General features: G+C 47.4%; 1 protein-coding gene across 10 annotated transcripts in view; it reads right to left on the minus strand.

Annotated features, from left to right (window-relative positions):
- The window catches only part of SPAG9 (sperm associated antigen 9), a 158,727-nt gene extending 146,074 nt beyond the window's left edge, over positions 1 to 12,653 (minus strand). For 8 of the 10 annotated variants that reach the window (XM_030828560.1, XM_030828568.1, XM_030828566.1 and 5 more), the window contains exon 1: positions 12,118 to 12,653. In XM_030828560.1, the coding sequence (XP_030684420.1) occupies positions 12,118 to 12,420 (303 nt within the window). In that variant the 5' untranslated portion in view covers positions 12,421 to 12,653. The remainder of the gene's footprint in view (positions 1 to 12,117) is intronic. The other 2 variants (XM_030828569.1, XM_030828567.1) reach the window with 1 other exon arrangement.
- Between the last annotated feature and the right edge of the window lie 11,957 nt (positions 12,654 to 24,610).

The raw sequence follows: 24,610 nt of genomic DNA on the forward strand, positions 1-24,610 counted from the left end.
CACCCTGGCCAATATGGTAAAACCCCATCTCTACTAAAACTACAAAAATTACCTGGGCATGGTGGCACGCGCCTGTACTCTCAGCTACTCGGGAGGCTGAGGCAGGAGAATTGCTTGAACCCGGGAGGTGGAGGTTGCAGTGAGCCGAGATCACGCCATTGCACTCCAGCCTGGGCAACAGAGCAAGACTCCATCAAAAAAAAAGTTTAAAAAAAAAAGGCAGTAATAGATGTCGCATGTGGCTCACACCTATAATCTCAGTTACTTGGGAGGCTAAGGTAGGGGGATAGCTTGAGCCCAGGAAGTTGAGGCTACACTGAGCTCTGATTGCAACACTGCTCTCCAACCTGGGCAATAGCATGAGACACTGTCTCAAAAAAAAAGGAAGGGGGGCAGTAATAGAATCCAGAATCATAAAAATTCTAGGCCTATACCCCAGAGGAAATCTTATCAGCAGGTAAAAGAATTTCTCAGGCTCTATAACCCTGGCAGAGCAGGTAAACAAGTCAGAAACAAGATAGCCTGGAAACACGTGATTTAAAAAAAAAAAAAGATGGCCATGGGGCGGTGGCTGACGCTGGTTATCCCAGCATTTTGGGAGGCTGAGGCAGGCAGGTCACTTGAGGTTGCAAGTTCAAGGCCAGCATGGTCAACATGGCGAAACCCCGTCTCTATTAAAAATACAAAAATTAGCTGGGTATGGTGGTAGGCACTGTAGTCCCAGCTACTCAGAAGGCTGAGGCACAAGAATCACTTGAACCCAGGAGGCGGAGGTTGTGGTGAGATGAAATTGCACACTACACTCCAGCCTGGGTGACAAAGCGAAAGACTGTCTCAAAAAAAAAAAAAAAAAAAAAGTTACTAGCAAAAATATTAAATGTAGGGTCAGTTTCTGTATTTCTATACCTCAAAGTTTCAAAAAGGGGGAAAAAATTTGTTTTCTTTTTGAGACAGGGTCTTGCTCTGTCATCCAGAGCAAGTGGTGCTGTATGCCAGAGTACAGTGGCACAATCAGGGCTCACTGCAACCTTGACCTCCTGGGCTTAAGGGATCCTCCCACCTCAGCATCTCGAGTAGCCGGAGCCACAGGTGCATACCACCACACCCGGCTAATTTTTCTATTTTTTTGTAAAGATACAGTCTCACTATGTTGCCCAGGCTGTTCTGGAACTCTGGGGCTCAAGCTATCCTCCTTCCTTGGCCTCCCAAACTGCTAAGATTATAAGCATGAGCCACTGTGCCTGGTCCATAATAGTTTCTATGTGATAATTTTATTTATTTATTTTTTTTTTTTGAGACAAAGTTTCGCTCTTGTTGCCCAGGCTGGAGTGCAATGGCATGATCTCGGCTCACTGCAACCTCCGCCTCGGGTTCAAGTGATTCTCCTGCCTCAGCCTCCTGAGTAGCTGGGATTGCAGGCGTGCGCCACCAAGCCCAGCTAATTTTATATTTTTAGTAGAGACAGAGTTTCTCCATGTTGGTCAGGCTGGTCTCGAACTCCTGACCTCAGGTGATCCGCCCGCCTCGGACTCCCAAAGTGCTAAGATTACAGGCATGAGCCACCACGCCTGGTCAATGTGATAATTTTAAAACAAAATTAGCCAATTTTAATTCCGTTTTATTGATTTCACATTTAAATTTCTTTCTTTTTTTTTGGGGAGGGGGGATGGAGTCTTGCTCTGTCGCCTAGGCTGGAGTGCAGTGGCACGATCTCAGCTCATCACAACCTCCACCTCCCAGGTTCAAGTGATTCTCCTGCCTCAGCCTCCAGAGTAGCTGGGATTACAGGCACATGCCACGATGCCCAGCTAATTTTTGTATTTTTAGTAGTTTAGGGTTTCACCATGTTGGTCAGGCTGGTCTCGAACTCCTGACCTCGTGATCTGCCCACCTCGGCCTTCCAAAGTGCTGGGATTACAGGCGTGAGCCACTGCACCCAGCCTCAAATTTAAATTTCTTATAGAAAAGTAACTAAAATGCAAACACTTCCTCCCAGATGAGTTTCATTAATTCATTATAAAAATATTAAGAAGCTAGTTAGCTATACAATAACTGACATATACCGTGCTCTTAAAAATTAATTCAAATTAATATTAGATGATATTACGAAGGTTCTTTTTTTTCTTTTTTCTTTTCTTTTTGACAGAGTCTCACTGTGTTGCCCAGGCTGCGGCACAGTGGCATGAACACATCTTACCTCAGCCTTGACTTCCTAGGCTGGTGCGATCTTCCTGCCTCGGCCCCCCGAGTAGCTAGGACTATAGGCACGCACCACCACACCAGGCTAATTTTTATATTTTTTGCAGAGACAAGATTTTGCCATGTTACTCAGGCTGATCTTCAACTCATGAGCTCAAGTGTTCCACCCACCTCAGCCTCCCAAAGTGCTGGGATTACAGGCATTAGCTACTACACCCGGCCTTGGAAATGTTCTCAAACGTAAATAATATGGTGGTTATATGGCAGAATATTCTCATTTTTTAGGAGATAAATATGTTAAGTACTGAGAGGCAAAGTATCATAATGTCTGTAATTTAAACATGTTAAGTACTGAGGGGCAAAGTATCATGTCTGCAATTTAAAATGGTCCGGCAATTAAATATGTGTATGTGTGTATATGTGTATCTACACCCACACGTCCACATATACAGACAGATAAATAAAACAACCACTACTGAATCTATATAGTGGGTATACAAATGACAAATGTACTTTCCATTTTTCTATATGTTTGGAAGTTTACCTAATAAAAAGTTGGGAGGGGTGGTGGCAGATTTACTGAAAAAGTTTACTAACCTTAAAAAAAAAAAAAAAAAAACCCTAGCTGGACGCGGTGGCTCATGCTTGTAATCCCAGCACTTTGGGAGGCTGAGGCAGGCAGATCACTTGAGCTCACAAATTCAAGACCAGACTGGGCAACATGGTGAAACCCGTCTTTACAAAATATCAAAAATTAGCTGGGCATGGTGGTGCGCACCTGTAGTCCCATCTACTTGGGAGGCTGTGACGGAAGGATGGCTTGAGCCCAAGAGGCAACGGTTGCCGTGAGCCAAGATCGCACCACTGCACTCCAACCTGGGCCAGACCTTGTCTCAAAAAAAATAACATAAAATAAAATTCTATACCCTCAACTCGGTACTTCTCTATTACATTAATATATAAATGCCCATGGTTCACTTCAAACATTTTTGGGTGTGCCTATTATGCCAAACTACTGAACGCCGTAATTCTTTTTTTTTTTTTTTTTTTGAGACGGAGTCTTGCTCTGTCCCCCAGGCTAGAGTGCAGTGGCGCGATCTCGGCTCACTGCAAGCTCCGCCTCCCAGGTTCCCGCCATTCTCCTGCCTCAGCCTCCCGAGTAGCTGGGACTACAGGCGCCCGCCAACACGCCCGGCTAATTTTTTGTATTTTTAGTAGAGACGGGGTTTCACCGTGTTAGCCAGGATGGTCTCGATTTCCTGACCTCGTGATCCGCCCGCCTCGGCCTCCCAAAGTGCTGGGATTACAGACTTGAGCCACCGCACCCGGCCTGAACGCTGTAATTCTTAAGAAAATAACATACAGTATGGCCGGACGGGTGGCTCATGCCTGTAATCCCACCACTTTGGGAGGCCAAGGCAGGCAGATCACGAGGTCAGATTGAGACCATCCTGGCTAACGTGGTGAAATCCCATCTCCACTAAAAAATACAAAAAATTAGCCGGGTATGGTGGTGGGTGCCTGTAGTACCAGCTACACAGGAGGCTGGGGCAAGAGAATTGCTTGAATCCAGGAGGCGGAGGTTGCAGTGAGCCAAGATCCTGCCACTGCACTCCAGCCAGGGCGACAGAGCAAGACTCCGTCTCAAAAAAAACAAAAAAAAGGAAAAAGAAAAGAAAACACAGTGCTATGTTCAAAGCAATAATTAAATATCACTGGTCAAGATTTCAAAGTATAAAACAAAACTTATATATACACATTTCCAAATGACAGCTTTTTAAATATATATAACATTACATATATTATTAAAGTGGTCTAAGCAGATATTTCTGACCACAACCTAATAATTTATTTAGATAACCACTGTATTCATTGAGTGCAGAGCAGAGCAAAATAACCTGGGTAGGTTCTAATATCAGTTCTCCTGGGAAGCAAAGTTCAGTACAATATAATAAGCAGCAGGTAGTTAAAGGTAAGGTAAAGGTTCCAAGAAGCAGGAATCCTGTACTCTCTCAAGCACAGAATGGGATGTGTGACCTATGGCACACACTTCAGCAATCCAGTGAATAGTCAATCTACTAATCTACCCTCTGAACCAGTTTGGTACTATACCCAGTTTGGTGTCCTCTTTTGTGATTTTTGTTTTGTTTTTTCTTTTGAAGACACAGTCCCACTCTGTAGCTCAGGCTGGAGTGCAATGGCGAAATATTAGCTCACTACAACCTCCGCCCCCCCGCCAGGTACAAGTGATTTTCCTGCCTCTGCCTCTGGAGTAGCTTGGATTACAGGCATCCGCCACCATGCCCAGTTAATTTTTGTGTTTTTAGTAGAGACGGGGTTTCACCATGTTGGTCAGGGCTGGTCTTGAACTTCTGACCTCAGGTAATCCACCACCTCGGCCTCCCAAAGTGCTGAAATTACAGGCGTGAGCCACCATGCGTAGCATTCTTTTGTGATTTTTAACTAAATAAAAATATGAGTGTCACTACAGCAGGGACACACAATGGTATCTCATTTAGATATTCACATTCAGAAATCTCAAATTTAAAAAAAGATGTCTTAATCCAGAGCTAGTCTTTGTCTTTAAAAAAATGTCTTAGGAGCTTAAGTAATAATTAACTAACAACTTATTATTTCATAAAGCAACAACCATACCCCTTCCCACCCCACTCCCGCCAGAAAACAAACATAGATTGTTCATTTCAGAAAGTGTCTGAATGACTATGTGCAGGGGCATATCTCTATCTACTCTGGCTAGGGGCAGTGTGAACATTATTCGAATGGTTAACCATGGCCAGGTGTGGTGGCTCACACCTACAATCCCAATGCTTTGGGAGGCTGAGGTAAGAAAATGTCTTGAGGCCAGGAGTTCAAGACAAGCCCGGGCAACAAAGTGTGACCTCATCTCTACAAAAAAAAGGCCAGGTGCAGTAGCTCACACCTGTAATCCTAGCACTTTGGGAGGCTGGGGCAGGCAGATCACTTGAGGTCAAGAGATCGAGACCATCCTGGCCAACATGGTGAAACCCCATCTCCACTAAAAATACAAAAATTAGCTAGGTGTGATGGCGCACGCCTGTAGTCCCAGCTACTCAGGAGGCTGAAGCAGGAGAACCGCTTGAACCCAGGTGGTGGAGGTTGCAGTCAGCCGAGACACTCCACTGCACTCCAGACTGGCGACAGAGCCAGACTCTGTCTCAACAAAAAAAAAAAAAAAAAAAATTTTTGGCAGGATCCACAAGGCAGGAGGATCACTTGAGCCCAGGAGTTCCAGACCAGACTAGGCAACACAGTGAGTCCAGCCTGCATAATATAACGAGACCCTGTTTCTACAAAAAAAATTAAAAATTAGCCAGGCATGGTGGCACATGCCTATAGTCACAGCTGCTCAGAGGCTGAGGAAGTGGGATCACTTGAGCTCTGGAGGTCGAGGCTGCTGTGGGCCATGATTGCACAACTGCACTCCAGCCTGGACCTCATCTCTAAGAAAAAAAAAAAAAAATACCCAACCAAAGGAAAAAAATCACAAAAACAAATGGTTCGGAAAAAAAAAAAAAATGGTATTTTTAAAAACATGAAAAAATGTTGGCCACTGCCGGGCGTGGTGGCTCACACCGGTAATCCCAGCACTTTGGGAGGCCGAGGCTGGCAGATCACCTGAGGTTGGGAGTTCGAGACCAGCCTGACCAACATGGAGAAACCCCATCTTTACTACAAATACAAAATTAGCTGGCCATGGTGGCACATGCCTGTAATCCCAGCTACTCAGGAGGCTGAGGCAGGAGAATCCTTTGTACCTGGGAGGCGGAGGTTGCAGTGAGCTGAGATCACGCCAATGCACTCCAGCCTGGGCAACAAGTGCGAAACGCCATATCAAAAAAAAAAAAAAAAAAAAAAAAAAACAGGTCGACCAGGCACAGTGGCTCACACCTGTAATCCCAGCACTTTGGGAGGCCAAAGCAGGTGGATCACCTGAGGTTAGGAGTTCAAGACCAGCCTGGCCAACATGGCGAAACCCCATCTCTATTAAAAATACAAAAGTTAGCGGGATGTGGCTGTGAGCACCTGTAGTCTCAGCTACTCAGGAGGATGAGGCAGGAGACCTGCTTGAACCCGGGAGGCGGAGGTTGCAGTGAGCCAAGATCACGCCACCGCACTCCAGCATGCGTGACAAAGCAAGACTCCGTCTCAAAAACAACAACAACAAAAGAAAATAGGTTGGGTGCAGTGGCTCACACCTGTAATCACAGCACTTTGGGAGGCTGAGGTGCGAGGAACATCTGAGCCCAAATGTTTAAGATCAGCCTGGGCAACATGGGAAACTCATTTCTACAAAAAAATACAAAAATTAGCCAGGCACGGCAGCATGATCTTGTAGTCCCAGCTATTCTGGAAGTTGAGATGGGAGGATCGCTTGAACCCAGGAGGCAGAGGTTGCAGTGAGCCGGGATCACACCACTGCACTCTGGCCTGGGCAACAGAGTGAGAGCTCGTCTCAATCAGTCAATCAATCAAAAAATCTATAAAAATATTAAAATATGCGTTTTTTAAGCCAGGTGCGGTGGCTCACGCTTGTAATCCCAGCACTTTGGGAGGCCAAGGCAGGGGGATCACCTGAGGTCAAGAGTTCAAGACCAGCCTGGACAACATGGTGAAACCCCTGCTCTATTAAAACTACAAAAATTAGCCGAGCGTGCTGGCGCATGCCTGTAATCCCAAACTACTAGGGAGGCTGAGGCAGGAGAATCGCTTGAACCCGGGAGGTGGGAGTTACAGTGTTCTGAGATCGCACCACTGCACTCCAGCCTGGGTGACAGCACAAGACTCTGTCTCAAAAATAAATTTTTTAAAAAATGGGCCAGGCATGGTGGCTCATGCCTGTAATCTCAGCACTTTGGTAGGCCAAGGTGGGTGGATAACAAGGTCAGGAGTTCAAGACCAGCCTGGCTAACATGGTGAAACCCCATCTCTACTAAAACTACAAAAAATAGCTGGGCGTGGTGGCTCATGCCTATAATCCCAGCTACTCAGAAGGCCGAGACAGGAGAATTGCTTGAACCTAGAAGGCAGAGGTTGCAGTAAGCCAAGATCGTGCCTCTGCACCCCAGCCTGGGCAACAGAGCATGAGACTCAGTCTCAAAAATAAATAAAATTTAAAAATAAAATATCAAGCGTGGGCCAGGTGTGGTGGCTCACGCCTGTAATCCCAGCACTTTGGGAGGTCGAGGCAGATGGATCACTTGAGGTCAGGAGCTTTACACCACCCTGGCCAACATGGTGAAACCCTGTCTCTACTGAAAATACAAAACTTTGCCGAGTGTAGTGGTGCACACCTGTAATCCCAGCTACTCGGGCAGCTGATGCAGGAGAATTGCTTGAACCTGGGAGGCAGAGGTTGCAATGAGCTGGGATCGTGCCACTGCACTCCAGCCTGGGTGACAGAGTGAGACTCTGTCTCAAAAAAAAAAAAAAAAATTTATGAATGAATGAGAGAGAACACTAAAACAAGAACACTGAATGTCAATACCTATTTTCCTGCCTGTGAGTCTTATGGGTCCCATGTTCATACACTTCCAAAGACAAGAAGTGTCAAAAGTCTCCATTAAACAAAAATCGTTTTGTTACTGCTTTAAGTGCTGATTCTGTGGGAACAAGTTAGAAAATTCTCAGTAGTGTCTCTCACCTCTGCATTCAGTCATCCTATTGTTTTGTTTCTTGGTAAGAAACAGGGTCTTGCCCTGTTGTCAAGGCTGGAGTGCCGTGGCCATGATAGCTCACTGCAATCTCAAACTCCTGGGCTCAAGTGATCCTCCTGCCTTAGCCTCTTGAGTAGCTAGGACTACAGGCTGGCACTATCACACCCAACTAATTGTTTTTATGGTTTTGGGGGAAGAGGGGTCTACTACGTTGCCCAGACTTGAACTCATCCTTTTTTTTTTTTTTTTAAGCAAAAGGCCACAAAAAAGCAGTCACAAAATCACATAATCTATTCCCAGTAAAGATATTCTCTCTTCAGCCCATTCTCTCCACATATGAATCTATCTTAAAAAGGAGGGAAGGGGCCGGGCGCAGTGGTTCACACTGGCAATCCCAGCACTTTAGGAGGCCAAGGCGGGCAGATCACCTGAGGTCAGGAGTTCAAGACCAGCCTGACCAACATGGAGAAACCCCAACTCCACTAAAAATACAAAATTAGTCAGGCGTGGTGGCACATGCCTGTAATCCCAGCTACTTGAGAGGCTGAGGCAGGAGAATTGTTTGAACCCAGGAGGCGGAGGTTGCAGTGAGCCGAGATCACACCATTGCACTCTAGCCTGGGCAACAAGAGGGAAACTCCATCTCAAAAAAAATAAAAAAAATAAAAAAATAAAAGAAAAAAAGGAAGACAGTGCCTCTTCATTTTTATGTGTAATCTCCCTCTACTGAATGATGCTAAATGAGCTCTCACTTTGAGAATAACAGTGATAATATACAAGACCCACAGAATCACTAAGAACTAAATTCCTAAAGGTTCTTTAAACTCATATGTCTACTTTTCAGAAGTTTCTTTTTCTTTTCTTTTCTTTTTTTTTTTTTTTTGAGAGGGAGTCTCACTCTATTGCCCAGGCTGGAGTACAGTGGCACGATCCCAGCTCACCACAACCTCCATCTCCCGGGTTCAAGCAATTCTTCTGCCTCAGCCTCCCCAGTAGCTGGGATTACAGGCACCCACCACCAGACCCGGATAATTTTTGTATTTTTAGTAGAGACAGGGTTTCATCATGTTGGCGAGGCTGGTCTCGCACTCCTGACCTCAAGTGATCCGTCTGCCTCGGCCTCCCAAAGTGCTGGGACTACAGATGTGAGCCACCACACCTGGCCCTTTGTTAAAAATTACAGCAAATCATGCCTGTTTTAAAAGAATCAGAAGTTGCAGAAAAACCCTAACATACCCAGTTATAACCTCTCTCTCCAGATCATTTTGTATCCAGATTTTTATTTTAAAAAATCACGGGGCTGGGCACGGTGGCTCACCCCTGTAAGTCCCAACACTTTGGCAGGATCCACAAGGCAGGAGGATCACTTGAGCCCAGGAGTTCCAGACCAGACTGGGCAACAGAGTGAGACCTTGTCTCTATAAAAAATTTAATTAGCCCAGTGTGGTGATGCATGTCTGTGGTCCTAGCTACTCAGGAGGCTGAGGCAAGAGGATCACTTGAACCCGGGAGGCGGAGGTTGCAGTGAGCCGAGATTGTGCCACCGCACTCCAGCCTGGGTGACAGAGCAAGACTCCGTCTCAAAAAAAAAAAAAAAAAAAAAAAAGGCACAAACAAAGCACTCACAGAAAACTAAACACAGAATTCACTCTACATATTGGCCAAAGGGAGACAATTTCTGGATACTGAGCAACACACGATTTTACATGAAAACTGATGGCCGGGTGCGGTGGCTCACACCTGTAATCCCAGCACTTTGGGAGGCTGAGGCGAGTGGATTGCCTGAGCTCAGGAGTTCGAAACCAGCCTGGGCAACAAGGTGAAACCCCGTTTCTACTAAAATATAAAATATATATGTATATTAGCCGGGCGGGGTGGCACGTGCCTATAGTCCCAGCTACTCAGGAGGCTGAGGCAGGAGAATTGCTTGAACCCGGGAGGCAGTGAGTCGAGATCGTGCCACTGCACTCCAGCCTGGCGACAGAGAGAGACTCCGTCTCAAAAAAAAAGAAAAGAAAACTGATAACAAGGTGTGTTTATGTTTGTGGCCTGGGAGTTGGCTCATTTAGCATTTCATAAATGTTCTCTGTTCTCAGGTCATGACCCTTTGCCCAATGGTTTAACTATGGAGAATTTATAGATGTAACTGAAAAAATAACTACAAATAAATTCATTGGATAACCTATTTTTTTTTAAGAGTCATTTACTTAAGAAATTAGTATGGAACCCAGAGTCTAGCAGTCAGTCAGTTTTGTTTTCTGATTCTGCAACCTGTGGCAGATGGTTTTCTTGGCATGTGTGACCTTGGCATTTCGCCCATATTTACACGGACTGACAGGAGTTTAAGGCTGGAGGGAGCATTTATTTTACCTGAAGTAAAAGGTCATGTCAGGCTTGCTTGTCACCTGTGTGTACATGTGGTTAATTCCCAGTCACTTCCATGTATATCCACACACTGGCAAGGGCCTATATGAGCATGAAGCAGCAAGTAGCACTTGACCTCTGTTCTATAAAGAGTGCTAACAGACAAGCGGAAAATTGTGATCCTATCATTTGGTTTTTCATCCTTTCCTTCCCTATATGAAAGGGAAAGCTCTTGAAATAGTCCATTCTGGTGGGGTGCGGTGGCTCACGCCTGTAATCCCAGCACTGGGATGGTCAGCCCGAGGCCAAAGTGGGCAGATCACTTGAGACCAGGAGTTCAAGACCATCCTAGGCACCATGGAGAAATCCTGTCTCTACTAAAAACAAAAATTAGCAGGGAGTGTTGTCCTAGCTACTTAGGAAGCTGAGGCACAAGAATCGCTTGAACCCGGGAGGCAGAGGCTCACTGGGAGGCAGAGGTTGCAGTGAACCGAGATCACTCCACCGCACTCCACCCTGGGCAACAGAGTGAGACTATGTCTCAAAAAAAAAAAGAGAGAGTCAATTTTGTTTGGCAAATTCAATAGCATTCCTTTGAGAAAATTGGATCCCACAATCAGAACTAAAAATCATCACTACAGTCAACCTTTTAAAAAAGGAAAAGAACTATTTAACCAGATGCAAAGGTATATGTGACAACAAAAAAAAATTTAATGGTGTTACTATTCAGTGTTAGGAAATGAGCTACAAATCTCACATCCTAAAAACTCTTGAAGTCTTTTTGAAAAATACCATGTCATTCCTTCAATAATTAGTTATTTCGCCTCCTTTGATCACCATGTATTTAACCAGGTGTGCTAGGTGCTTGAGAAACAAAAATAGGACACATCACCTTCCTTTGATAAGGTCCACAGAAATAACGCCAGTGCAGGCTGAAAGCTGAACTCCTTGTCAGTCTCAAGAAGCCAAGGACCTATCATTTGCACCCTAGAACTCCAAAAGGTTCAGAGAGTCGAGGTGAGGGCGCCCAGGTCACTGCTCGGGTGCTAGAGTTAACAGGCGGCCAAATGCACGTATAAACAGCAGTCTGAGAAGGAAACTCAGACGGAAAAAGTGTTGCCAACTGTCACCTACATCTTCCCAACCCCGCCCCCCAATCCTTTTTCTAAATAAACGGACGGTTTTTTAAGGGAACTGTCCAAGGTTACAACCTGATACGGAGGAATGCTTTGGTTTGGGATACCAATGAAATTTTTATATATTTATTGAGTACTGCCACACAACATCTAAAAGTTGACAAAGTGTCAACCAAGGCACACAGAATATAAAATAAGACCTCTTTCTCAACGAGATTAAAACGTCAAGAAGAAACTGACCGAAAGAGGGAGATCTCTAACTTCCTCAAAGCAAGGCAACCCCCTGGAAAGGTACTGGAACTAGCGGAAGTTACACATCCAGGGCAGAAGTGTCCCCCTCCCCAAGGCTAAAACTTTGAACCGCCATCTGACTATCCCACGGTGGTCGGAAACTTCCCTCAACAAGAAGCAACCAGACACCCAACAATCTCCGCCCTTGGCTAACCCCAGGTGTCCTCAGGCCAGGCTGTCGCTTCCTCCCCGGGCCCTGCCTCCTCCATCTCGCTGCCTTCCCAGGACACTCAGTAGCCGGCCTCGGCTTCCAACGCCGGCCTGGCTCCCGGGGTACCTGGAGGCCGCCGGGCTCGGTCCCGGGGGGCATCGGCCTCAGACCCGCCCTACAGGAGGCCCGTCGCGCCTCTAGTCCCCGACCGGGCCGCGACCCCCGCCCCGGCCGCCCCCGGAGACGGATCCCGCGGCCCCCGCCCTGCCGCCGGCCTCACCTCCTCAGCGTGCTTGCGCAGCGCCTTCTCCCGCTCGTACTGGGTGATGAGCTGCTCGTTGTCGTCCCGCAGCAGCTCCAGCTCCACCTGGTGCTCCTGGTCCTGCGCGAACACCGAGTCCAGGTTCTCCAGCACGGCCACCACCAGCGGCATCAGCTCCTTGACCACCTCCTCGTCGTAGCGCCCGATGAGCCGCTCGAACTCGCGGTAGATGGAGCCGGCCAGGCCGGACACCCGCTCCGACATCACGGCCCCGGAGCCGCCGGGCTCCTCCTGATACACCACACCGTCCTCCAGCTCCATGGTGGCAAGCGGGCGGGCGGGCGGGCGGCCCGGGGCGTCGCCGGCTGAGGGGCGGCACCGGCCCGCACGGGACGGGCCCGGCTTGGGCTGGGACGGGGACTAGGGCTGGAGCCCGGGCCGGGGCTGGGGCTGGGCCCGGCGGGGTGGGGACCGGGGCCGGAGGAGGGGAGGGGTGGTGTGTGCGTTCTCACCCCAACCGTCGCTGCACCAACTGCCGGGGCGGCCCGGCCGCGCGCGCCACACGTCATCCGCGGGGCGGGGCCGGCGTCGCGTCAACCCGATGGGCGGGGCGGGGCCGGCGCCGCGTCACCCGATGGGCGGGGCGCCGCGGGAGGCCAGGCGCGGCCGGGGGCGGGGCCATGCGTCTTCGGGCGCCGGCGGAGGAAGCCATGGCGTCAACAGCCGGCGTCCTGGGGACGGTACGGGCGCCAATGGGAAAGACTGCGGTCGGCGGGTGGGGAGAAGTGTCCATCCACGGCGGGATTCGTGGGGCGGGTCCCAGGGGAAAGGGAGGGGTTCGGGAGGAGTGACGAGTTAACTTAGCTGGCATTTCTATGGCTTTTTAAAGCTCACGAAGCACCTACCCACTTCATCCCCACAACAGGCGTAAAGCGGTAGATGTGTGGACCTCGTTTCACAGACAAAGAAACTAGGCCCAGCAAAGTGGTGGTGCTCTCAAGGTCACGGAGCTATAACGGGAAACGGGCTGAGCCGGGACTCAAACCAGTTCTCCAGATTGAGAATTCCGGGCTCTGAAAAAAATTGGAAACAGAAAGGGAGGGAAAAAAACCATAACCAGGGTCTGCCTAAGTGGAAAGGTGGTCTCAAATAGAATAGAACTGTTTTGTGCTGTGGAAGAGCAAGAGTGAGATGAGGGGAAATGGCAGTGACTGCTAATAGGTACGGGATTTCCTTTTGGGATAATAAAAATGTTCTAAAAATGTATTATAGTGATGAATACACAACTCTAAATATGCTAAAAGGCATTCAACTTTACACGTTAAGTGAGTGAATCATATGGCGTGTGAACTATATCTCAAGTTATTAAAAAATAAACAGGAAGGGTGATAGCATTCTGGAGAAGGGTGAAACTGGGACGTTACATGTTGCACTTTCCCAAACAGTGTATCTGCTACTTCTGGCCAACTTGGGACGGGGATATTTCCAGGCTGCAGCCACCCTCCTCTCCTCAAGTCTTGAAGTGGGACGGAAAGGGTAAGTGGGAGGTTGGGGAGCAGAGGAGGAAAGGGGTGGAGTCATTGGAGTGAGTAAGTCCCATGACAAGTGAGGTTTCTGCCGCCTGGGAGAGTGTCACGTGTGGGGAATGACACAACGCCCACGCCTAGAGCGGGCTGAGTCAAGGATCGCTTCCTGATGGGTGTGCTCATCTAACGTCCGCAAATGGGACGGAAGACACTCTCAAAAGTCCCTTCTCTCTATCTCAGGTGACTCAGCTCTCCGTCCCGACTCGTTTAAGAAAAGGGGGAGGAAAGGCAGGATAAACATAGGTTTGGGGGAGAATTGGCCACCCACCGGGATCATAACTACCCTTAGCTTGGGGTTTACAAGTTTACTTCCCACCAAGTATGAAGTAGTCCTCTAAAGTTTCCTACGCATGACCCACCTGGAGACCCACAAAAACAATATGAAGGTTGGGCGAGAGCAAACCTATAAATTTGGAAGGACAAAGATGAAAATACTAAGTCTTATGAAGTGCCAGATGGGACTGAATTTGCGGCCTGTGTTTTTTCCCATTCTCACCCTCACCCCACATTCACCCTTATGTCATTTAGATATTTGGGTAGTAGGAATGCCGACCAGCTGGTTGGCTGTGAGCCCCAAATGCCCTTTCTCTTCTTAACCTTTCATATTTGAAAACCAGAAAAAGTCTTGATCTGAATTTCTCCTCTTTTATTTTCTCTTCCTGAGGGCTGTCACTCACCTGGTCTACCTATATGCATGCCTCTCTTTTCCTGGAGGATCAGAATAGCCAAAAAACATAGGGCAAGGCTTTACTTTTTCTTTCCACAATATTATCATACACATCAGAAAATTTAAACAAAAAAGTATCAGCCGGGCGTGGTGACTCGTGCCTGTAATCCCAGCACTTTGGGAGGCTGAGGCGGGTGGATCACGAGATCAGGAGTTCAAGACCAGCCTGAACAACATGGTGAAACCCCGTTTCTACTAAAAAATACAAAAATTAGGCATGGTTGTGCACGCCTGTAATCCCAGCTACTCAGGAGGCTGAGGCAGGAGAATTGCTTGAACCTGGGAGGCAGAGGTTGCAGTGAGCAGAGATCACGGCATTGCACTCCAGCCTGGGCGACAGAGTGAGATTCCATCTCAAAAAAAAAGAAAAAAGTATCAATTTTTCAAGTACGGGATTTTAATTGTCATTCCTAATAAGTATACTTCTTTAGGTATAAGTTCAACATAGATACACACTTATGTCTTGATTTTAAGCTTCTGCCAGTTATCAGAGATAACATTTAGTTAAAATAAAACTCAGCTAAATAACCATCAACTGATGAATGGATAAAATGTGACATATATATACAATGGACTATTATCTGGCAATAAAAAGAAAGTCATTGGAGGGGAGGGGAGTAGGCGTGGTGGCTTGTGCCTGTAATCTCAGCACTTTGGGAGGTTCGAGGCAAGAGGATGGCTTGTGCCATGAGTTGGTGACCAGCCTGGACAACATAGTGAGATCTTCATCCCTGACAAAAAAAAAAAAAATTTTTTTTTGGCCAGGCAGGGTGGCTCACACCTGTAATACCAGCACTTTGGGAAGTCGAGGCGGGCAGATGTTCAAGATCAGCCTGACCAACAAGGAGAAACCCTGTCTCTACTAAAAATACAAAATTAGCCGGGCGTGGTGGCACGCGCCTGTGTTCTTAGCTACTCAGGAGGCTGAGGCAGGAGAATCGCTTGAACCTGGGAGGTGGAGGCTGTGGTGAGCCAAGATAGAGCCATTGCACTCCAGCCTGGGCAACAAGAGCAAAACTCTGTCTCAAAAAGAAAAAAAAGAATAGAAAAGAAAACAAAAATTTCAAGTACATGCCATGACATAGCTGAATCTTTTTTTTTTTTTGAGACAGAATTTCGCTCTTGTTGCCTAAGCTGGAGTGCAATCTCAGCTCACCGAAACCTCCGCCTCCCGAGTTCAAGCGATTCTCCTGCCTCACCCTCCCAAGTAGCTGGGATTACAGGTGTGCGCCACCACACCCGGCTAATTTTTTGTATTTTTAGTAGAAACAGGGTTTCACTATGTTAGCCAGGCTGATCTCAAACTCCTGACCTCAGGTGATCCACCCGCCTTGGCCTCCCAAAGTGCTGGGATTACAGGTGTGAGCCACCACGCCCAGAGACATAGCTGAATCTTGAAAAAGCTAAGTGAAAGAAGTCAGTCACAAAGGACCACATATTGTACAATTCCATTCGTATGAAATGTGAACTTAGTGACTGGCTAGGTCTGAGGGGCATGAGAGGGTGAGATGAGGGGAAATGGGAGTGCCTGCTAATAGGTATAGGATTTCTTTTTAGGATAATGAAAATGTTCTAAAAATTGATTATAATGATGAATACACAACTCTGGAAATATGCTAAAAGACATTCAACTTTACACATTAAATGAGTGAATCATATGGTATGTGAATTATATCTCAAGCTATTAAAAAAATAAATGAAGTAAAAGTTACGACTGGCGGGGCGTGGTGGCTCATGCCTGTAATCCCAGCACTTTGGAAGGCCAAAGCAAGTAGATCACTTGAGGTCAGGAGTTCGAGACCAGCTGGCCAACATGGTGAAACCCCATCTATACTAAAAATACAAAGATTAGCCGGGCATGGTGGCGTGCACCTGTAATCCCAGCTACTCGGGAGGCTGAGGCAGGAGAATCGCTTGAACCTGGAGGCAGAGGTTGCAATGAGCTGAGATCATGCCATTGCACTCCAGCCTGGGCCATAGACCAAGACTCCATCTCAAATAAATAAATAAATAAAATTTATGGCTATAATGATTTTTTTTTTTTTTTTTTTGAGACGGAGTCTCGCTCTGTCGCCCAGGCTGGAGTGCAGTGGCGCAATCTCGGCTCACTGCAAGCTCCGCCTCCCAGGTTCACGCCATTCTCCTGTCTCAGCCTCTCCGAGTAGCTGGGACTACAGGCGCCCGCCACCATGCCCGGCTAATTTTTTGTATTTTTAGTAGAGACGGGGTTTCACCGTGGTCTCGATCTCCTGACCTCGTGGTCCGCCCGCCTCGGCCTCCCAAAGTGCAGGGATTACAAGCGTGAGCCACCGCGCCCGGCCCGGCTATAATGATTTTTATAGTAGACCCAATGAAAGCACATCACTCAGTATGATTGAGGTGAAAGAAACTGGTGTTGAAATTAGGAACCTTGTATTCTAGTATGGACTGGTCACTTTGAACAACTTAGGCCATAAACAAAAGAGCAAGTAGTTAGTGATTACCCACTTAATGACAGTCACAAGGATAAGGGCTGTAAACTTCAGCTTATTCATCCGTATGATGAAGGGGTTTATTAGAAAATCCGTCCCAGCACTTTGGGAGGCTGAGGTGGGAGGATCAGTTGAGGGCAGGAATTTGAGAGAAGCCTGGGCAACATAGCCAGACCATTTCTGAAAATAAAAATAAAAAAGAAAGCCCAGGTTGTGCTGGTGCAGGCCTGTAGTCCCAGCTACTACTTGGGAGGCTAAGCCATAAGGATCACTTAAGCCCAGGAGGTTGAGGCTGCAGTGAGCTGTGATGGCACAACTGCACTCCAGCCTGGGCAACAGAGCAAGACCACAACTCCATAAAGAAAGAAAGAGGAAGAGAGAGAGAAGAAGAAAAAAAGAAAGGGAAAGAAGGAAAGAGAAAGAAAGAAAAGAAAAATCTGTAAAGGCGTTTTTTGTTTTGTTTTGTTTTTTGAGACGAAGTCTCGCTCTTGTCCTCCAGGCTGGAATGCAATGGCACGATCTTGGCTCACTGCAACCTCTGCCTCCCGGGTTCAAGTAGTTCTCCTGCCTTGGCCTCCCGAGTAGCTGGGATTACAGGCACCTGCCACCATGCCTGGCTAATTTTTATATTTTTAGTAGAGATGGGTTTTCACTGTGTTGTCCAGGCTGGTCTCAAACTCCTGACCTCAAGTGATCTGCCCGCCTCGGCCTCCCAGAGTGCTGGGATTACAGGCGTGAGTCACCATACCTAGACCCCGCCGCCCTTTTTTTTTTTTTTTTTTTTTTTTTGAGATGGAGTGTCACTTTGTCACCAGGCTGGAGTGCAGTGGTGTGATCTTGGCTCACTGCAACCTCCGCCTCCCAGGTTCAAACAATTCTCCTGCCTCAGCCTCCCAAGTAGCTGGGATTGCAGACATGTGCCACCACACCCAGCTACTTTTTGTATTTTTAGTACAGACGGGGTTTCACCATGTTGGCCAGAATGGTCTCGATCTCCTGACCTCGTGATCCGCCTGCCTTGACCTCCCAAAGTGCTGGAATTACAGGCGTGAGCCACCGCGCCTGGCCTGTAAAGGGTTTTTGCAGTTCTAAAATCCTATGATTCTCTTGTATAATAGGTTATAATGACAGACAGGAGACAGGGTATTGATACTGAGTCCTGTTAGTGAACTCCTGCTTATGTAGGCAGTACTACTACCTCCTATATTCAATTGACTGGATAGATTCCCAACTTCCACCCCAATCCACAATGAGAGTATCATTAACTAAGAGTTGTTAAGGAAAAATAGGTCATCTTGTGGACTTTAGAGTAAGTGTTTACTTTTGATTCCTAAAGGGAAGGAAATTCCATTTCAAGAGATTCCTTGGCCTTGCAAAAATAGTGAGGACAGTCACGGGGGCAGCAGAGGGGAGCAGTTAATGAGGGCAGGAAGGGAGGAGTTTCTTCCTAAGCATAATAACTATAATCACTGGAAGGCTGAAATTACTAGTCCTGTTGTTTGTCCAGCCTTCTGGAACATATACAGTTATTTCTATGTGAATCAATTTCTCTGGTTTCACAAATGACATTTTCCCACCTGCAAGGAGAGAGTCACTGAAAAAGGAAGGGAAGACAGGGTTCCCCAGGCACAAGGCCCTCTGGTCATGGCAGTGTGAAATGATAAGTAATTCATCACTGGGTACAAACTAAAACATGTTTGGTGAGGCAGTCTAGCTATGGAATTCCAGGCTCAGAATGAAAAGCACCAGGGTCTTTTTCTGAGTCCTCAGTTTTTCCTTTGAAAACATTTTTTTTTTTTTTTTGAGACGGAGTCTCACTCTGTCACCCAGGCTGGAGTGCAGTGGCGCAATCTCAGCTCACTGCAACCTCTGCCTTCCTGGTTCAAGTAATTCCCCTGCCTCAGCCTCCCAAGTAGCTGGGACTACAGGCGCACGCCACCACACCCAGCTAATTTTTTTGTATCTTTACTAGAGATGGGGTTTCACCATGTTGGCCAGACTCATCACAAACTCCTGACCTCAGGCAATCGGCCCCCCTTGGCCTCTCAAAGTGTTGGGATTACAGGCGTGAGCCACTGCCCACAACTTTTTTTTTTTTTTTGAGACAGAGTCTCACTCTGTCACCCAGGCTGGAGTGCAGTGGCAAGATCTCAGTTCAGTGCAAGCTCCACCTCGCAGGTTCAGGCGATTCTCATGCCTCAGCCTCCTGAGTAGCTGGGATTACAGGTGCATGCCACCACGCCCAGCTAATTTTTATATTTTTAGTAGACACGGGGTTCTGTCATGTTGGCCAGGCTGGTCTCGAACTCCAAGCCTCAAGTGATCCACTGGCCTCGGCCTCCCAAAGTGCTGGGATTACAGGCGTGATCCACCATGCCTGGCCAAAGCCTTTTTTTTTTTTTTTTAAGAGACAGGGTCTCACTCTGTCACCGAAGCTGGAGTACAGTGGCACGATTGCTGCTCACTGCAGCCTTGACCTCCAGGCTCAAGGGATCCTTCCACCTCAGCCTACCAACTACAAATGTGCCACCACCCCGGCTAATTTATTTTTTTACTTTTTATCGAGACAAGGTCTGGCTCTGTTGCCCTGGCTGGTCTCAAACTCCTGGGCTCAAGTGATCCTCCCACCTCAGCCTCCCAAAGTACAGGAGTGAGACACTATGCCTGTCCTTGAAAGCCTTTTTAATGTGCCAAATCAAGATGGGTAAATGTATCCAGGTTGAAGTTAGAAGGCCTCTAGACAATAACTATTCTGTTTTACTCCCCGTTCCCCAAGAGCTTTGGATTCACTGGAATTGCCTCTAAGAAGAGGCTGTACACATGGTTGAAGCAGGAATCCCAGTATTGAGGCTGTTTTTGATGGGGCCAAGGAATATTGGTCATAGCTGTGTGCAGGTCTGTTTTCTCTCTCCACTTTTTCTGACTTGGGCTGAGTGGATGAAGAGGAGGCCCACCACCACCTCTCAGTATACTTTGTACACATAGAGTTGCATTCATCTGGGAATAAAAGACATATTTTCAAAACAGTAGGTTTGATACAGGACAGGCAAGCTCCCAAATTGGGGCTTAGCCAGGGAGGGTTGTTGGCTTCTCCCAGGAAAGAATTCAAGAGCAAGCTGGTGGTGTTAAACAGCAACTTGTATTGAAGTGGCAGTGTATAGCAGCAGCAGAGGTACTGTTCCTAGCGAGCAGGGATACCCCATAGTCAGTGTGCCCAGAATAGCATCTCAGAGGCAGTTCTGCACTCATATGTATACCCACTTATAATCATATGCAAAATAGGGGGCAGTTTATGCAGACATTTCTAGGAAAAGGGTTGTAACTTCTGGGTTGTTGGGTCATTGCCATGGAAATGGGTGGTAACTTCCGGGTGTTGCCATGGCAATGGTAAACTGACAGGGCACGCTGGTGGGTGTGTCTTATAGAAAGCTGCTTCTGCCCTGGGGCTTTTTTAAGCTAGTCCTCAGTTTGGTCCAGTGTCCAACCCCTGCCTCTGGAGTCCAGTCCCTGCCACCTACCTCAGGTTGCTTGGGTTTTTCCCTCCCAATTATACAAGGAATGCATACTCACTATAGAAAATTTGCTAAATATGGGCCAGGCACGGTGGCTCACGCCTGTAATCCCAGCACTTTGGGAGGCCGAGGCGGGCAGATCACGAAGTCAAGAGCTCAAGATCATCCTGGCCAACATGGTGAAATCCTGTCTCTACTAAAAATACAAAAATTAGCTGGGGATGGTGGCGCACGCCTGTAGTCCCAGCTACTCAGAAGGCTGAGGCAGGAGAATCGCTTGAATCCGGGAGGCGGAGGTTGCAGTGAGCCAAGATTGCACCACTGCACTCCAGCATGGCAACAGAGCCAGACTCCATCTCAAAAAAAAAAAAAAAAAAAAAGAGAGAGAAGAAAATTTGCTAAATATGGCCAGGCACAGTGGCTCACACCTGTAATCCCAGCATTTTGGGAGGCTGAGGTGGGCGGATCACGAGGTCAGGTCAAGACCAGCCTGGCCAACCTGGTGAAACCCCGTCTCTACTAAAAATACAAAAATGAGCCAGGTATGGCGGCAGGCACCTGTAATCCCTGCTACTCAGGAGGCAGAGGCAGGGGAATTGCCTGAACCAAGGAGGCAGAGGTTGCAGTGAGCTGAAATCGCGCCACTGCATTCCAGTCTGGGCAACAGAGCAAGACTCCATCTCAAAAAAGAAGAAGAAGAAGAAAAAAATTTGCTAAATATAGGCCAGCCATGGTGGTGGCTCATGCCTGTAATCTCAGCACTTTGGAAGGCCAAGGTGAGTGGATCATTTGAGGCCAGGAGTTCGAGACCAGCTTGACCAACATGGTGAAACCCAGTATCTACTACAAGTACAAAAAAATAGCTGGGCATGGTGGCAGACACCTGTAATCTCAGCTACTCAGGAGGCTGAGGCAGGAGAATCACTTGAACCCAGGAGGCGAAGGTCGTGGTGAGCCACGATCCATGGCACTGCACGCCAGCCTGGGTGACAGAGTGAGACTCTGCCTCAAAAAAACAAACAAAAAAAAGTATGGGAGTGGAATATGGGTTCTGTTACTTGATCAAGGTGGATAAAGATTTATGGAGTCTTTGGATTCATATAGTAACCTTTGCTCTCTGTCTTCTGGTCTCAAAACAATGTTCCTTGTTTTCTTGGTCTCTGAATATCCAACTGGCCTTGAGAGTTGTAGCTGTGAGCTACTAGAACTCAGAATCCATTCTTTTCGCATTGTTCCCTATATAACTTGGCCACCTTTGACTCTAATGCTACCCAAGTCATCTCTGAAGTGTGGCTGTGATGGTAGCCTTCACTGCAACCCTTTCCTCAGAGCCACCTGCTGTCTACCACCCACCCCACCCCAGCATCCAGGCTAGGCTGGGGAAAGATAAACCTCTGAGCCTTCCATGGCCTGATCCCACAGTACAGCCAGTTTGGTATGCTTGTTTTTTAGATTGGTACGGGGTAGTCTTCAGGGCAGCATCTTTCTGAACCCCAGATGAGAAGAGGGTAGGGCCCTCAGGATTACTTTCCATTATCCAGCCCATCTCCTACCCTCTGGGATGAAACCTGGACTTCCAAAAATGTGGGCACATATCTGGCAGTTTTATTCTCTTCATTCCTGTTGTTTTTTGTCTTTTTTTTTTTTTTTTTTTTTGAGTCGGAGTTTCGCTCTGTTGCCAGGCTGGAGTGCAGTGGCACAATCTCAGCTCACTGCAACCGCCGCCTCTGCCTCCTGGGTTCAAGTGATTCTCCTGCCTCAGCCTCCCAAGTAGCTGGGACTACAGGTGCCCGCCACCACGCCCAGTTAATTTTTTGTAGTTTTGGTAGAGACAGGGTTTCACCATGTTGGCCAGGAGGGTCTCGATCTCTTGGCCTCATGATCCACCTGCCTCGGCCTCTCAAAGTGCTGGGATTACAGGCGTGAGCCACCATGCCCAGCCCATTCCTGTTTTTTTGCTTCCATCTCGCCAATCTTCCAGACTAAAAAGTGAGGCCAGGTGTGGTGGCTTATGCCTATAGTTTCAGCATTTGGGAAGCTGAGGTGGGAGGATTGCTTGAGGCCCGGCATTTGAGGTTGCAGTGAGCTATGATTGTGCCACTGCAGTGTATCCTGGGTGACAGAACAAGACCCTCTCTCAAAAACAAACAACAACGACAACAAAGCTGTGGTTGGTGCTAGTCTTGGTGCATATGTTTAAGCTGATCTTACTTAGATCTTTCTGTTTGCATTCAATCTCTGTCTGTCTGGTCTTCATAGATGCCTCCTCATCCTCTATGCTAATGTGTTTTTTTTTTTTTTTTTGAGATGGAGCCTTGCTCTGTCACCCAGGCTGGAGTGCAGTGGCTCAATCTCGGCTCACTGCAACCTCCGCTTCCCAGGTTCAAGCAATTCTCTCGCCTCAGCCTCCCAAGTAGCTGGGATTACAGGTACCCGCCATCACACCCTGCTAATTTTTGTATTTTTAGTAGAGACGGGGTTTCACCATATTGGCCAGGCTGGTCTCGAACTCCTGACCTTGTGATCCACCTCCCCCCCAAACCCGCCCCCCATCAGCCTCCCAAAGTGCTAGGATTACAGGTGTGAGCCACCGTGCCCAGCCCCTCTATGCTAATATTAATATAATGGCAGTGGTTTGGGTATGAGAAACATTTGAGACATCTACTGAACAGATCTTGGTAGTTTTAGAGGGTGATAGAGAGGGGACTCACAGATTTCTGGTTTGAGTAAATGGGTAAATGGTGGTGCCAGCAATCAAAATAGCTAATTCAGGAAGGAAAGCAGCTTTTGAAAATAAAACAATGAATTCATTTTGGACTCTTATGGTTTGAGATACTTCTGGATTGAATCTCAAAAAATAATGGTGGCTGTACAAATCTTTTAAAGTCATTAATTTATAAATGTAGTAAAGTCTTATTTGTAAATAATACTCCTAGGAAGAATTATTTTGTGAAACACATCATCCAACATTTACCCTTTTTATTTTTATTTTTTTGAGACGGGATCTCACTCTGTCATCCAGGCTAACTCCAGTGCACTCCCAGTCACACTATCATACCTTATTGCAAACTTGAACTCCTGGCCTCAATTGATCCTCCTGCCTTAGCCTCCCAAAGTGCTGGAATTACAGGTGTGAACCACCATAGCTGGCCCATATTTACCCATTATATATATTTTTTGTATTTTTTTTGTAGATACGGGGGTCTCATCATGTTGCCCTGGCTGGTCTCAAACTCCTGGGCTTAAGTGATCTGCCTGCCTCGGCCCCTCAAAGGAGATAGGCTGGGCGCAGTGGCTCACACCTGCTGGGACTACAGGTGTGAGCCACTGCACCTGGCCTACCCTTTATGTTTTCTTTAGCCAACTGTTTCTACCAAATAGCTATTTGAAATCACCTCCCCTAAGGGAATGCGAATTTTGCTGGGTAAGGGAAAGAAACCTGAGCTGATTTTGGAATTTATATCACTACTTCTTAGGAAAGCAAATTTGGGGAGAAAAATGAAGATTAAGAAAGAACTTGGGGCTGGGCGCAGTGGCTCACGCCTGTAATCCCAGCACTTTGGGAAGCTGAGGCGGGCGGATTGCCTGAGGTCAGGAGTTGGAGACTCAGCCTGGCCAACATAGTGAAACCCTGTCTCTACTAAAAATACAAAAATTAGCCAGGCGTGGTGGCACATGCCTGTAGTCCCAGCTACTCAGGAGGCTGAGGTGGGAGAATTGCTTGAACCTGGGAGGCGGAGGTTGCAGTGAGCCGAAACCACGCCATTGCACTCCAGCCTGGGTGACAGAATGAGACTCCATCAGAAAGGGAAAGGGAAAGGGAAAGCGAAAGGGGAGGGAGGGGGAGGGAAAGAAAGAAAGAACTTTAGTGTTTTTCTTCCCAACCTTTCCTCCCATTTGATTGCTGAGGAAACTAGGGCCTAAAGGGTTCAAGGCTTTGAGCAGAAAGCAAAATGAGGGCACTGGCCCTGGGGAGAGGAGAGTGGAAAAAAGAGGTTCAAGAAGGTGAGAAATAATCCCCAAAAGCTGAATAGAAAAACTACCCTAAAACAAAACCCTAGGATGAGTCCTGTTCCAATAAGACTTTACTACCTTAAGCGAATACCAGGAACTTGTCCCCAAGTTGCCCCATCACCAGGGGGATGACCAACTGTTCCAAAGAAACCATGTATATGAAATGACTTTGCAAACTGCAAAGTCCAGTTACCGGTGTTG

This window comes from Nomascus leucogenys, chromosome 14 (assembly GCF_006542625.1).
Source record: "Nomascus leucogenys isolate Asia chromosome 14, Asia_NLE_v1, whole genome shotgun sequence".
Taxonomy (NCBI): domain Eukaryota; kingdom Metazoa; phylum Chordata; class Mammalia; order Primates; family Hylobatidae; genus Nomascus; species Nomascus leucogenys.